The sequence below is a fragment of the Perissodus microlepis genome, chromosome 19 (assembly GCF_051167445.1).
Source record: "Perissodus microlepis isolate ML-2025 ecotype Zambia chromosome 19, ASM5116744v1, whole genome shotgun sequence".
Lineage (NCBI taxonomy): Eukaryota > Metazoa > Chordata > Actinopteri > Cichliformes > Cichlidae > Perissodus > Perissodus microlepis.
Genome location: NC_140479.1, coordinates 21,413,524 through 21,429,655, shown reverse-complemented (window position 1 = coordinate 21,429,655; position 16,132 = coordinate 21,413,524). Strand labels below are relative to the sequence as shown.

The 16,132-nt window shown below is 38.1% G+C and overlaps 1 protein-coding gene across 1 annotated transcript; it reads left to right on the top strand.

Annotated features, from left to right (window-relative positions):
• The first annotated feature begins 367 nt into the window (after positions 1–367).
• LOC146365945 (B2 bradykinin receptor-like) lies at positions 368–1,387 on the top strand. The gene has a single exon (XM_084915669.1). The coding sequence runs from the start codon at positions 395–397 to the stop codon at positions 1,301–1,303; it is 909 nt and encodes a 302-aa protein (XP_084771795.1). The 5' UTR covers positions 368–394; the 3' UTR covers positions 1,304–1,387.
• Positions 1,388–16,132: the final 14,745 nt, after the last annotated feature.

The following is a 16,132-nucleotide window of genomic DNA, read 5'->3' as shown; positions in this document are numbered from 1 at the left end:
AAACGTGAGGATGGAAATACTAAACTTGTGAACTTGTTTTACGTAGCTGGTGCTCTAGCGATGACTCTATGATGCTGGAAAGCACGCTCAGCTCTAAATATAATGTAAAATGTGCCTTGGTTATGCATGTTTTCTAATATGATGATCGTCTTTAAAACTGAATCAAATACTATCAATCAATCATTTTTCTTCCGCTTATCCAATTCAGGTTGCTCAGGATCTGAAACCGGTTAGTTACATATCAGTCTTATTCAGAATTAGGTGTATCTATGTTTTCTGTCATCATAACAAATTATGTTAGAACAATACCAGTTAAAATTATATTTATGTTTTCTATTTTGGTATCCTTTATTTCGCTCCAGCATCCCTGCCAACTTAATTCCTGACACTGAAGATGACTGGAAACCAAAGCAACACAAGTGAAGAGCATTGTTTTGTTGACAATGACTTCCGTGTTTCTCCAGTTTATGTCATCAGCCTGCTTGCAATCATCTTTAATGCCTTTGTGCTGATGGTTTTCTGCCTCCACAAGAAGGCCTGCACTGTGACTGAGATCTACCTGAGCAACTTGGCTGGAACTCACCTTGTTCTGATGTGCTGTTTGCCCTTCGTCTTTGATTATGCAAGATTCAGCAATGACTGGCCTTTTGGTGAAAGCATGTGCAAGCTGGTACTAGCTGGTGTGAGAATGCATTTATTTTGCAATATCTACTTTCTTGTTCTGGCTAGCTTAGATTGTTATGTGGCACTGGTGCACCCACTTTTCCACGAGTTGATGAGTAGGCCATTTTATGCCAAACTGGGATGTCTGTTTGTGTGGAGTTTTGGTTTGGTCTTTGCTTTCCCCATATTCATCTACAGTAAGGTAGAATTGAACCCTCAGTCAAATACTACTGAATGTACAGTCGACTCCACTTCACTAGATCAATATCTGCTGTATGACGTGAGAGACATAATATTCAACTTTATCATCCCTGTTATCATTATTTTGTTCTGTTCTGTCAGAATTATTACAATTCTGAGAAAAAAGCGAATGGGGGTTTTAAAACCTGAGAGAACAGAGCAGAAGACCACGACTCTCATCCTGGCAGTTGTACTGTCATGCCTGATCTGCAGGGTGATATTCTGCGTGGGAATATTTGTGGTCAAAAACACTGACAGTCAGAAATGTCACATCATGCTGGAAATCATCATTTTGGTCTGTTTGTACTTAACCTTCTTTGACAGTGTCCTAAACCCCATTCTCTACATCATTATTGGAAAAAGCTTCCAGAAAAGGACAAAGGAATTTGTCAAGCAGTGAAAAAAGCCTTAAAGGTAGAATAATTAAACTGGCAATTTTTCATCCAAGCATTAGGAGCCTTTGTGTTCATATATATATTCTTACATTGGCAGCATAATGTGTGATCTTAGAGAGAAGACGCTATAGCAGCTTCCATAACTTAAAAAATTTATTTTGCTAGAAGGGTTTTAAACTAAGTTGTCTGTTTGGGTTTTTGATTTGTTTTTCATTATTATATGATTGTGTTTCTGCCACTGACTCGTATCATCCAAATAGGATTATTAGGGTTGTGGCTATCATACCAGGCGACTTACCTGGGAGCAGAGTGTGTAAATCTATGTGTAACCTGCATAAAGCTGACAGCTACCCTCTGGGCAACTGTCTTCTTAAAATTTCTTTTTCTAAATTCTTGTACATGCAAATAGTGTTTGGTAATTCTGCAGCTACTGTATTAATACTTGTTGTCAATGAATAAAAAAATTAATTTCTACTCACCGTGTGACTTATTTATTCAAACAAATCACAACATAATTATGCTGTGTAAGAAAAATTGTGACGGTTTAATAAATCACATCATACATTTATGTATTTAACTCAAAGAACATATGAACAGAAAATATAAACATATAATAATTGTGTATTTTCTGTTTCTCATATGGGTCACCCCATCTCAAATCAACGCGGGCCTTCTGCTCGACCATATCTGAATTGAATAAAAATGTTATGACTCAAAGTTTCAAAATATATAATGAACTTAAATGATTGCTGTGAATTTCTAGCCTTATATATCAAATTCATTTCTTTCTTTTGTTTTTTTTGTGTTTTTTTTTTTGCCTGTCCCATTTGGTTCTTTAGCCGTCAGAATTGTTGTCTGAAGACCAACAAGGATACCCAATGGATTTATTTTGCCAAATGGATCATCATGGCATTGCCGTATTGGTCCATTTGATCGACCTTTGTTTTTATTATTTATTTTATTTTATTTTCAGTTGTTACAGACAGGACAGACATGAGTGGGGGATAGGAAAGGGAGAAAGAAAGAGAGGAAGGAAAAGAAAAACAGAAGGGAAGAGGGACAGTGAGAAAGGGAAAAAAAATCTCCTGGATCACCTGTTGAGAGAGAAAGAATAGAAAACAAGCAAAAAAAACAAAGCAACATACTAAACACAACACCATTGCATTAATCTAGCTAAGTGTAAACAGCAGTAAGTACTAAATATTGAATGTTGTTATGCAGCACGCAGGACAGACAGCGCACAATGTGCTTTGAAGTAGCATATCAAATTCATTTAAAGATACTGACTATATTTTTTAAATGGTGCACTGGCAGACCTCCAGGCATTTTTGTCATGTTTCAACACAAATATCAAAACACAATATACAAAACACCTGTTAAAGACGAAAGCCTGAAAAGTTTTTCCAGGTCTTTCCTGCAGTCACAATGAATCAGGATCTGTAGTTTGGAATAGACATGTAAATAAAAGTCTCCCTCTTAATTAGCTCATGTTTTTCTGATACATTTTCATCTTCACCGTTGTCTTTTGGCTGCTCCCTTTAAGGGTCGCCATAATGGAAACCCAAATCAAAGTCTGTGTACTCCTGAATGCAGAGGTTTGATCTTCGGTCACCACTGCGGCTTAGATTTATTTGAGCAACTTGGCTTTAACTCATTTTGCTGCGGTGTGCTGTTTGTCCTGCTGGGCTGATTATATAACAGATGCTTTTCAGTGAAATCATATGCAAAGTGTCATCAGTTGTTATCAACATGAATGTGCTCTGCAGCGTCTTCTTCCTTGTTCTGGTTGGCGTAGGTTCTGTGCTCTTAAAAATTCTTCAGCAGGCCAAAGGAAGGTTTCTCAGAATGATGTTTTGAGCTGGGGTGTGTGTTTAATGATTTAATATGATGAAAGGAACAATTATTTGTCTGAGTATGAGACAAACATTGGTGTATTTCTCTCTAATAATCCTACTGTATCAGGTCTAATTTAAATTAGTTTTTGAGTGACATGACATGTTATTTTCATGGAAGTGATATTGGGGAGCGGTCACTCTGACTCTGCTTGATGTAGTGAGGTTTGAGTGGTTTACCAGTTGTTATACAGCCCATGCATTTATCTAAGAGCAGGTAGTGTACTGGTTTTCAGTAACTGAAAAGTTACTGAAAAGTTATTTATTCAAGCAAATCACAACATAATTATGCTGTGTAAGCAAAATTGTGACAGTTTAATAAATTACATCATACATTTATGTATTTAACTCTCAAAATACATATTAACAGAAAATATAAACATATAATAATAATGTATTTTCTGTTTCTCATATGGGTCACCCCATCTCAAATCAACGTGGGCTTTCTGCTCGACCATCTCTGAATTGAATAAAAATGTTATGACTCAAAGTTTCAAAATATACAATGAACATAAATGATTGTTGTGAATTTTTAGCCTTATATATCAAATTCATTTCAAGATACTGACTATACTTTTAAAATGGTGCACTGGCAGACTTCCAGGCATTTTTGTCATGTTTCAACACAAATATCTTAAAAACAGTGAAAGACGTTCACAGGTTCGATTTGAGCATTTGAGGCAAATGAGTGACTTTTCACTTACCACACAAATGTGTTAAAAACTAAATACACATATATTTCACGTAGTTTGTGCTGTAGGCAGAGGTGGCAAGAGTACAGACTGTCTTTACTTAAGTAGAACTACTAAAAAAAATACTCCAGTAAAAGTGCTGAAGCAACTTCTTTACTCAAGTAAAGTACTCAAAGTAAGAAAGCAGAAAGTAGCTCCTGGTTCTAACAATTTTTGTAGAAAGGTAACAGAACCTTGTTCTAAATATATGTATACTAATATAATGATAAAATAATATATTAGTACAACTTTTGAATAACACAAAGTTAGTGTTGTTTTGTTTGTTTTGCAGGTCGTTTCACAAAATGAAACTACATTATTTATCAAAACACATCATATACCAATCCAATATGTGATTAAAATTCTGACATGTAAGTTTTAAATTTGCAGTTTATCGAGCATCACTGAGCAGTCCTTACCTTTAAATCTAACCTCATGTCGTGTCTGTCTTCCTTCATCTTTCTCAGAGTAAAGTTATCTCTCACTCTTTCTCTCCCAGTGAAAGACAGCAGCTGGGCCTTTAGCTAGAAACACACTGTGCGACACAGCATACAAACAGTTTGTATGTTCGCTGTGTGTTGAGCTGATAGAATTTAAAATTACCTGCCACTTTATTTGCACATAAGTGAAGTTTTTTTTAAAGTCAATATTTCGAGATTAAAGTCAAAAATGGATTTTTAGAAAAAGGTCTAAATATGGAGATTACTGTTGCTGTTTCAAGACAAACTGCCATGGCTGCTATACCCTCTAAAAATGCAATGTTTAGTTTGTTAGTGAGACAAATCGGTCAGCCGTCTTGTGATACATCTTTATTGCACGAGGCTGTGGCCATTGATCACCTTGCATCTGTCCATTACAAACCATTTCCTTTTGTGCAAATCTACTCTTGCTGTAAATTATAAAATGGCCTTTAAAATGAAGGGAAATATATTAATAAAAATAATGTTGGTCACTGAAGGATGATTGCTGTGAAGTGCCATATATACGATCATCTAACAAAACTATACTAACATCCACCTATGTATTAACTCAGAAGAAAAAGACAGGTTCATACAGTAAATGTCAACAACAAAATTGTCACTCTATCAACACTTGTTTACCACCAGAGCTGACAGCACTGTACTGCATATCACCTGCACCTCACTTTTTATCAGAGTACACTCAAATCCTGTCATTTCCTGGCAATATTAGTGATGATCTGATAACAAGCATGCCACAGTTTAGAGAACCAAACACAGGTCTCGCCTATTATAAATATAATTTATACATACATAAATATATAAGTGAGGTGCACCTACACATCGCTTTTTAAAGGAGTACCCTCAAACACTGTTATATAGAAATATATTTATCAATATAAATAAATGTTGTCTGTCATCTTAAGTACCAAAGGACAACTAATCTTCTGGGATTTGCTGCAGAAATTCATTTTTTGCATTTGCAATTATTTTCATGTGCAACGGTGCTCCTGTTTATGAGTGTATATATGTGTGGTGTGCTGTGTGAGCTTCTGGGCTGATAACAGATGGTCTTTCAATGATATCCTATGCAAAGTGTCATCAGCTGTTATCAACACGAATGCATTCTGCAGAATATACTTCCTTGTTCTGGTTAGCATAGATCATTATGTTGCACTAGGGCTGCTCGATTATGGCAAAAATGATAATCACGATTATTTTCACTGAAATTGAGATCTCGATTATTTGACGATATTTATTTAACAATAACAATGTATTGAATAATGACTTTAAAGACTGTCAAAAATTAATATAAAATAGTGTGCAAATACTGATAACAGTGCAAATGTTTGCAATATAAAAAATAAATGAAAAATGTAAACATCTATGTTTAGTGAACTTTGCAGTGTTGCTCTGTGGTGCAGCTATGACACTGTAGCAAAGTTTACACACTATGTCTACTTGATCCACGTCTGACTCCGCGAACCCATAATGTTTCCACACCACTGAAGTTTTTTTTACCTCTCTTTTCAACCAACGCAGTCACTCTCATCTCCAAATAACTTCTGCTTAGCTTTCCGAGCTTCCCTCGGGTCCTCTTCTTAATTGTTGTGACACGTGTTCGAAATGCAGAGAGGTGCGCTCGATTTGCCACACGGAGCAGCGCGAGAGTAAAGCACGAGGGAGGGACTAATAATCGGCTCAGTCATTTTTAATGATCGTTGAAAGCCCAGATCGTAATCGAGATTAAAATTCGATTAATTGAGCAGCCCTATGTTGCACTGGTGCTTTCCTATGAGAGGAAGAGTAGGGCATTTACACCAAACTGGGATGTCTGTTTGTGTGGGGTCTTTGCTCTTCACACATTCATCTACAGGACGTTCAAAATTCACCCTCAGTCAAATGTTACTAAATGCACATTTAACCTCATAAAAGATCCATATCTAATGATGGAGAGGATGCTGATTATTTTTAGATTTTTCATCCCTGTTATCATCATTTCCTTCTGCACAGCACTAGTCAAGTTGTGAGAAACAGTCTAGCAGAGGGTTTCAAACTCAGAGAATTAAGCAGCTGTCTTGATTTGTGGTTTTTCTTGGCTTATCTTGCGTCTTCTTCTTTTTGTTAGTGTTCCTGTGATTATTATTGTATTTCTGGGTGCTGTCAGAAATATCACTCCTTCTGGCGTTATTTTAGTTCCTGTAGTGAAGTACGGTGGCCCCTAGAGACAAAGCACGTACAAACTCCAAAACACTTGCAAACTCCAAAACACTTGCAAAATCCAAAACACTTGCAAAATCCAAAACACATGCAAACTCCAAAACACATGCAAATTCCAAAACACAACGGAAGTGCTCCAGGACGCTAGGGGCAGTGTTGAGCTTTTGTTACCTAGTAACTACACAAGCCAGGAAGTACCAATGACCGGATTTGGGCTGTATCCCAATTCAGGGTCTGCAGCCTTAAAGGCCGCATTTTAAGGCCGATTACGTCACAGCGACACGACGAAGGCTGTCCCAATTCGAAGGCTGCTCGAAATGCGGCCCTCAAATGCGTCCTTAATTTCCCTGAATTTTAAGGATGGGCCCAACATATCCCAGATTTCATACCGCGGCAGTGGTGTGGATAATTTTGCCGAAAAAAACGGCGGAAGCGGAGCCGCAGAAGAGTAAACTTTCAGAAGTAAGTACTGAATATTATGTCACTTATTTATGCGCAAATGTTTTTATAATGAAGAACATTAAAACATGTTGGCCACATGTCGGGAAAGTTATGTGACATTAGCGATGTTTGTACTAACTTGGTTTTAAAGCCTTTACTTCAAAATATACGCCGTTCAATAGTTGACTTTAATCTTGCAGAGAATGTGATGATTTTATGGATAATTAAAGTCAGTCATATATCCACAAACACAACAAGCTGAAAATCAGTGATGCTGCTCGGTTTGCAGTCCTGAATATCACGGCACAAGCAGGATTCACTGCACTGTTAATGTTATATTGCTGCCTCTGTTCGGTGGTGTCGAGCCAAACGGACTTTAACGTGTGTTTGAACGAGCTGAAGGTTCACTCGTTAAGCTGAAAGAAAGATGCTTTAATCACAGGAGTCACACATGTGTCCACTGTACCATCTGGGAACTCTTTTTGTTTCGTAATAACACACACACTAAATCCTCCTTCTTTTGTGCTGTTTTGTAGCAGTGTATACACCTGAGACTGTCACCTGTCTGTCTGTCCTTCACTCTCTCTCTCTGTTTCTTTCTCTCTGATTATGTAATAAAAGTATGAACATTCATTTATAAGTTACACTTGTGTTTGAATCCTGCAGCTTATCACACATTTGATTTCCATGTGTGACAACTGCAAGTGTCCAGAGTGAGGACAGACTGAGGGACCCACTGCTGCACATCATCTGTGAGGCTTTGCACCCCTGATGATCGACCAGGACAAACTCAGCAGTGTGTGAGGAAGAGGAGGAGGAAGAGCCAGCAGCAGCTGACAGATGGAGAGAATAGACAGACTGTTCCCTGTTTGTGAAGGACTGCTAGAAAAGTTTAGAATCACTAATTGTCTGTCCTGAATCAGTCTTATTAGGTAATGTTCAAATAATTTTATCCTCCCAGTGTTTTCAGTGTGGGAGAAAGTACTCAGGGCCTTCAAGTTACACACTATGAAAAGCAGCAACAAGTTTAACATTCAGAAACCTAAAGTATGTATCAGCAGCAGAATGGACCTAAAAATAAATGTTTGTTTCAGTTCTTTGAAGCTTTGAGTATTTTGGATTAGTAGCACTGCTGTGTTTGTTGCATCATATTGCTGTAATTGTTTATATGCTTTATATATTCTGAGGTAAGTTGATCTATAGTGTTACATCATGTTCCATAAGGATGTTATGTGTTTGTATACTTTCTGCCCAGTTTGACCCATTTAGCAGAAGTCAGCCTGTTTAAGGCTCTGATATCTATTCTGCATGACTTAAAGCAGTTATGACATGGTCTGATTTTCTCACCCAATAAAGGAATATTCAATATATCAGTCTACTCTTCATTTTATCAGAAACAGTTATCACAGCTTGTACATTTTCTTTTTATAATATATGTAAGCAATGAGCCAAATTTAGTAATGCCAACATACTGAAGGAACAACATTTGTCTCTTATATATGATACACCTATATATGCACTGTCAAAGACACTTGTCTTTGAGTGAAGATTTAAGGTGATAAGACATATAAATAACTGCAACTTGAATCTGTACTGAGGCTCAGTATATGACACAGAGTTCATGTTCACTGCTGTAATAGCTAATAATGATTAATATAATAACTATAATATTGGCCATATTATATTTACATTACCAAAGTGATATGATTTTAGTCCCATGAACAACATTAGCTAATTGTTATTTACTAACTAATCTTAAATGACTGTTCAGTACAGAAATGAAGCCCAAAAATCATGTTTTACTGTCCTGTGGTCTCAGCCTCAGATACTTATCAAATCACACAAAGCTCTTGTAGAAACAAACAAACAAATTAACAAAATATGTTCTCCTTCATTTCTGTCAAACAAAGTTGTATGACACGTTTCCAGCGGTTAGTATCATGGTTGCTAGGCAACCTGGGAAGCGAGACGGAGACTAGACTGTCCCATACAGACAAACTTGCCGTTTATTTTGCAAATCGAGCTCAACACTGCCCCTAGCGTCCTGGAGCACTTCCGTTGTGTTTTAGAATTTGCATGTGTTTTGGAGTTTGCAAGTGTTTTGGATTTTGCAAGTGTTTTGGATTTTGCAAGTGTTTTGGAGTTTGCAAGTGTTTTGGAGTTTGCATGTGTTTTGTCTCTAGGGGCCACCGTAGTGAAGCTCACTTTTTTGTTTCTTCAAGTCTCCAGTAGTCTGCATTTGGGGCAACACTTTTTCCCAGCCCCATACAGTAATTTCATTTGCATGAATATATTCATACAAATGTATTTATGCAAACACACACACACATATAATGAAGTCTTCAGGATTTTTTAAGTGGCTGCAAAGGTTAGAATATGTATACTCATGACTTGACGTTTCAGGTGATTGTTGGTGTGAAAATGACACTGTGAATTGTAAAGCGCTCTTGGTACGGAAGATAGATAAGATCTCTGTAAATTATGTATCCTGTAAAATACTCAAACAACGTTATTTCCTGGAAAAAATGACCATAATCTGAAAGTAAGTATTTTAGAGTTTACATATCTCATATATATCTTTTTCATGATTCACACTAAAATCTGCTTGGTTTTAGCAGATATTCTTTTCAGCATTTGCAGCCATTTTCATGTGCAGTTGTGCTCCTGTTTACAAGTGTGGTGATCACGCTGTGGGCAGGGACACAGCTGAACCTAGGTAACCTATGATCCACCGACCTATGATCCTGTGCCTGCAGCTTTTTGTGCCACTGACTAAAACTAGATAATGAAAAGTTTTGTTAGCCCAGCAAAAAACAAACATCACTACATAACTACACTATCAAATCACAGAGCTTGGATTTTGCCGCTGCTTTCTAAAAATTATTATTTTGATTCAGCCTCTTTGGGAACTAATTGAAATATGAGCATTTTGAGTATTTTGTACTGAATATCAGTGTTACTTAAATGGACGTGCATCTCTGCATCTCCAGAGTAACAACATAGTAATGACAATATGCCAGAAAAGAGACAGTTGGCTTCAAACTTAAAATGATATCTTTTCTGGTTTTTTGTTTAGAATCCCGTCCAAATTTGGCTCTGTGACAATATCTGGAAACCAAAACAACACAAATGACGAAGTCATTGCACTCCTGATATAATTAGCTTGTTGACGGTGATGTTGGCGGTTTCCAGTGTACATGCTGGTCATCAGTGTACTTGGAATCATCTTTAAGGGCTTTTTGTTGGGGTTTTTTGCATTTTTGCTAATGGTATTCTGTGTAAGAAAGGGCTATGACTGGCCTTTCAGTGAAATCCTACGCATATAGTCATCAGCTGTTATCTGCATGAATGCATTCTGCAGCATCTAAGTCCTCATTTTCGTTAGCATAGATCCTTAGGTGGCACTGGTGCACAGACTTCGCCAGGAGCGGAAGAGTAGACTACTGGGGTCTTGACTTGATCATTGCTCAACATGCATTCATCTACAGGAAGTTACAATTTCTCAGTTAGAGAGAACATTAAAAATAAAAGAGAAATGTACAGTATTATTCAAGCTCTTAAAAAAGCAGGCCAGTTTAACTGTCCACCACCAACCTGGCATTTATCCTGGTGTTCCTAATCCACTGGGTGCCATTTCACATGAGCAGGATACTAGATTTACTCCAAGACATTCACATTCTCGAGTGTCACATTGTGCAGGTCATCTTCTAACTCATCCTTCTTCTACTGTGTCCTTAACTCCATTCTCTATGTTAGTGTAGGAAAACCCTTCCAGAAAAGAGCTGAGGTACTCATCCACCAATGAAATAAATAAAACATCCAACTTTATGTCCTCACACGCACACACTGAATTGCAGTATTGAGATATTTTAAGTTAGGACGTGTGCTGTGATGATTTTAAACGATGAATGGGGGATTAAGTATGAGCAAAAAGTACCTAAGATTTGGAAACATGCTGTCATTGTTCCAGTTGCTAAGGGCAGTTCACCTAAGGTACTGAATGATTTTAGGCCTGTGGCTCTGACTTCTTTAGTGATGAAGTCATTCGAGAAGATGACTAAGAAAGAGATTTTAATGCATGTTGAACACCATCTTGACCCCTTCCAGTTCGCCTATAGAGCAGGGAGAGATGTGGAGGATGCTGTTCTCACACTCCTGCATTTCTTGAATAATCATTTCAAGGCCCCTCACACCCATGCAAGATTATTATTTGCTGACTTTTCATCGGCATTCAACACAATTGAACCCTTCTTACTTGCTCACAGACTTTACAGTCATTTTAAGCTTTGCGCTAGTCTGATTGGCTGGCTGATAGACTTTCTGACCAATAGGTCACAATGAGAGTGAATCATGTATTTTCTGACGTGCTCTCCTCCTCTACTGGATCTCCCCAGGGTTGCTGCCTCTCACCCCTTCTGTTCATTCTGTACACAAATGAGTGTTGCAGTAATTTCTCGAACAGACACATCCTGAAGTTTGCTGATGACAAAGTGATCGTCAGTCTTCTTGTGGGGGACGAGTCAGGCCATGGGAAGTTTGTAGATGATTTTGTGGATTGGTGTGATGAGTCATTCCTTTCACTAAATGTGTGAAAAACTAAAGACATGATTACTAATTTTAGGAAGTCCTTTTATAGCTCTTCACCTACTATCATTAAGGCTGCTGATATTGGGATTGTGGACAGTTATAAATATTTAGGTGTGATACTTGACCATAAATTGTGTTTTGAATCTCATGCTGATGCCACTACTAAAAAAGTTCAACAAAGACTGTTTTTTTTAAGGAAAATTAGATCCTTTAATGTCTCATCTGAGATGTTCTCTTTGTTTTATAAGTTTAATTGAATCTGTGATGTCTTTTTGTATCGCTGTAACCTGAAAGTGAAGAATAAGAATCGGTTGGGACTTCTGGTAAGAACTGCTCGCAAAATTTCAGGGCGCTGGCAAGATGGACTTTTGGCCATTTACAACAAAAATGTGCTTAGGAAGGCTCTTTCTATTGTTAATTGCTTGAAGATCCACTTCACAGTGAGTTTGAGTTGTTGCCTTCTGGCCGCTGCTTTAGAGTACCTTTGAGGAAGACCAAAGACTCCAGGTTTCTTTTATCCCTACTGCATCCCATCTCCTTAATGGCAAATAACCGTCCTGTGACTTTCTATTACTATTATTGTCATTATTATTTTATATTATTGTTTTGTTTACGTTGATGTTGCTTGCTGCTAAACTAAACTAATTTCCCCTTGTGGTACAATAAAGAATTTGAACTGAATTGAATTGAATTGAATTGAATTGAAAGCATTTGATAAAATATCATTTAAAAATACCTCAGTGATCTTGTTACACGCGTTCTAATGAAACACTGTCAGGGTGCACGCCATCAAAGGCTTCATGAGTTACTAAACCACTCAGTATATCTGCAAGGCCATCAGTGTCTTATATGACATCTCTAACTTTTTTTTTAATAGCATCAAAGAAACACTAATAGAAAATCAGTGTAATGTAAATATATTACATATCATAAGCCTAATTTAATCTCATGCAGGCCAAATAACAAAGGTACTGTTAATTGTAAAGCTTCATAAATACCAATAATTTTGGATTTAATTAAATTGACATAGTTGTTCATAGTCAATGTACTTACAATATTTAAAAGTATTTTGTCTTTCATGTTGAAACTATAGGAAAGCTGATGAAATGCCGACAATCAGGTTTCGCTTTGTTGGCTTTTTTTTTTAAGCAAAAAAATATATATATCATCACCTGAAATAAAGGTAGATTTAAGTTACTGCATTTGGATTTGTTTCTCTGCAAACATGACAGTATGTAAAGAAATGAAAGTTTAAATATGTAGAAATTTCAAACAAGAAGCAAGGGATGGTGCAGAGTTATCTTATGTATAAGGCCTGAGTTCTGCACTATAAATAAAGACAGAGTCAGAGTGTGAGAGAGTTCAACACACACCCCCTTCCCTGATCCCACAGTGTCTTTGAAAATGTAAATACCTTGTAAATTGTCAGCAGCAGCATGTTTAAAGACAACTTTGAAACTCTTGTGGACATGGACACGTCAATGATTTACGAGAAAATACTACAAAAATAAATAGTGCAAACTGCTACACTGTTGAGGCTCAAAAGTGCCAAAATTAAATGAATATTATTAAATGAATAAATAGATCATTATGTCATGTGCCATTAATTATTTAAAATAGTAAATAATGCATCATTAATTACACGTCTTTAAATGTGTGATTGATTAATTAATTTCGTTTATGTAAAAACACATTTAATTTGTTTCATTTGAGGTGGTTAGCAGGATCTGTTGTTTGTGCTTTCAGTCACTGCTTACTAAGCAGAAAAACTACAAAAAGCTGTTAATGAATGCAGATGAAAGGGATAATGACCAAACCATTGTCACAAGAGGGACGCCAAATGAGCAGCGTAAAGTGGTCGTTAAACTGAGTCAGGAGCCAAAGTGATATATAAAGTAGTAGACATCAAAAACACCAGGAAAATTAGAAGTAAGACACATCATAAATATCTGTAGGGACAAGGTCAGTCATCAGATCAGGCAAAATTACAGGCCAAAAGTTGACAAGCACATTGACTGAGGACAATAAGATTGTCCTTGGACTTATTTCTGGTGTGCCGACAGCTGTTAGAGCTGAGCAGACCAAAGAAAATATAGCAGTCTCTATGGTAACCAAGGCACAGCGCTTAAAGACAAGAGGAAATAGAGATTAATGTGACAGTTTAGCTGTAATGCTAAAGTGTGTGTGTGTGGTGGGGGGGGCACAAGCAATGTTTTCGAAGGGTATATGAGCTATGCACTTAGACATTATACATCCCCAGAGGTTTTAAGTGCCAAAATTATATTAAGGGCACATTGCTTCTGTGTGTAAAGGAAAACAAAGTTAAAGTGCTAGTACTGTGGAGGACAGCGCATCTCAGATTACTGTGGCTGTGAGGCATGTACTGCAGCAGTAGTGGGAAAAAAGGAATCAGTGAAAAGAGCGTCCATGCAGTCACACTTAATGAGATCAACATTTAACTATACAGCTTATATGTCAGCATCACATTGAAAACTGTTTAAAGCTACTGGAAACTTCTCCACTGGCAGCTGTATTGGTGGATATTGGATAAATGCCACTTAAAATTGGGAGTTAAGTTTCCGCTTACATATTGGTTCAAAGTCGAGGGGCATAACGAGAAGAAAAGGCAATCTTGCTGTACTGCTGGGAGTGTCGTAAAATTTACTTTATGAGTTTTGGATGGGTTTCAAAAGTAACAGGAAAGTCCAATCATTCTGTTAAGTCCATAGCAACTGAGATGGTTTAAAGAACCTGAACTGGTTCTGGTTGCACAGTGTCATTCCTCAGCTCCAAATAACTGTTAATAAACAAATGAAAAAATTTAGAATACACATGGTGTAGCTATAATGTAATATTTATGGGGGGGGGGGGGGGAGTTATTATCGGAAAGTTTATCAGCACTTCAAGGTTACTTTATTTTCATTTAGATGTTTCCTTATGTACATGACAATGTAGCAGCACAGTAGGGCAGAATAGTGCTGGTGGAATTAATGAGGTATGAAGTTCACCAGTCTTACAGTCTTCTTGAGAAGAAGCTGCAATTGAACCTTGTTGTTTTGGTCTTGATAATCCACCTGCTGCCAAAACCCACATGGTAAGATGATTTATGGGTTTCTTCAATGGAAAGGATTTTGGTACGAGTATACATATATATATATATATTCTACAACGCCCTGTTTTCGTCTCTTGCCCACCGATGCCTTCTTGTTCCAGTAGCCCACTTGTCGTCAGGGTGCCCTGGTTCCTCAGCACCTGACGCGGACCTTGTTGATCCGGGCGACGTCCGAACCGGCATGCCTTCATATTTATTTGTCTCAAGCGGTAGGCTTGCTTAGCATAGGGGGTCTAGCCTTAGGACCCTTACTGGATACAGACAGGCAGGAATCGAACTTTCGATGTAGTCAAGGCATGTAGTCTAACCACTACGCTATCCAGCTGCAATACCTCAGGCAGCAGAAACCCAAGAAAGAGGAGGGAGACGAGAACCATCATGGAAGGACAGGCCCCTGCACGGTATGTACCACCGGCAGATAGAGGAGGTGGCTGATATCCAGAAATCCTACCAGTGGCTGGACAAAGCTGGACTGAAAAACAGCACAGAGGCACTAATCATGGCAGCACAGGAACAAGCACTGAGCACAAGATCCATAGAGGCTGGGGTCTATCACACCAGGCAAGACCCCAGGTGCAGGCTGTGTAAAGATGCCCCAGAGACAATCCAGCACATAACAGCAGGGTGCAAGATGCTAGCAGGCAAGGCATACATGGAACGCCATAACCAAGTGGCCGGCATAGTGTACAGGAACATCTGTGCCGAGTATAACCTGGAAGTCCCGAGGTCAAAATGGGAGATGCCCCCAAGGGTGGTGGAGAATGACCGAGCTAAGATCCTGTGGGACTTCCAGATACAGACGGACAAAATGGTGGTGGCTAACCAACCGGACATAGTGGTGGTAGACAAACAGAAGAAGACGGCCGTAGTGATCGATGTAGCGGTTCCGAATGACAGCAATATCAGGAAGAAGGAACACGAGAAGCTGGAGAAATACCAAGGGCTCAGAGAAGAGCTCGAGAGGATGTGGAGGGTGAAGGTGACGGTGGTCCCCGTGGTAATCGGAGCACTAGGTGCAGTGACTCCCAAGCTAGGCGAGTGGCTCCAGCAGATCCCGGGAACAACATCGGAGATCTCTGTCCAGAAGAGCGCAGTCCTGGGAACAGTTAAGATACTGCGCAGGACCCTCAAGCTCCCAGGTCTCTGGTAGAGGACCCGAGCTTGAAGGATAAACCGCCCGCAGGGGCGTGCTGGGTGTTTTTATATATATATATATGTATTTAAATATATATATATATATATATATATATATATATATATATATATATTTAAATATACACACACACACACACACATATAAATAGAATTTCCGTTGAATTAATGACAAAATTATTTGCTGAAATGTTTATTTATTTCATTCCGGCACGTTAGGCCCTCCGTACCACAACGGTAC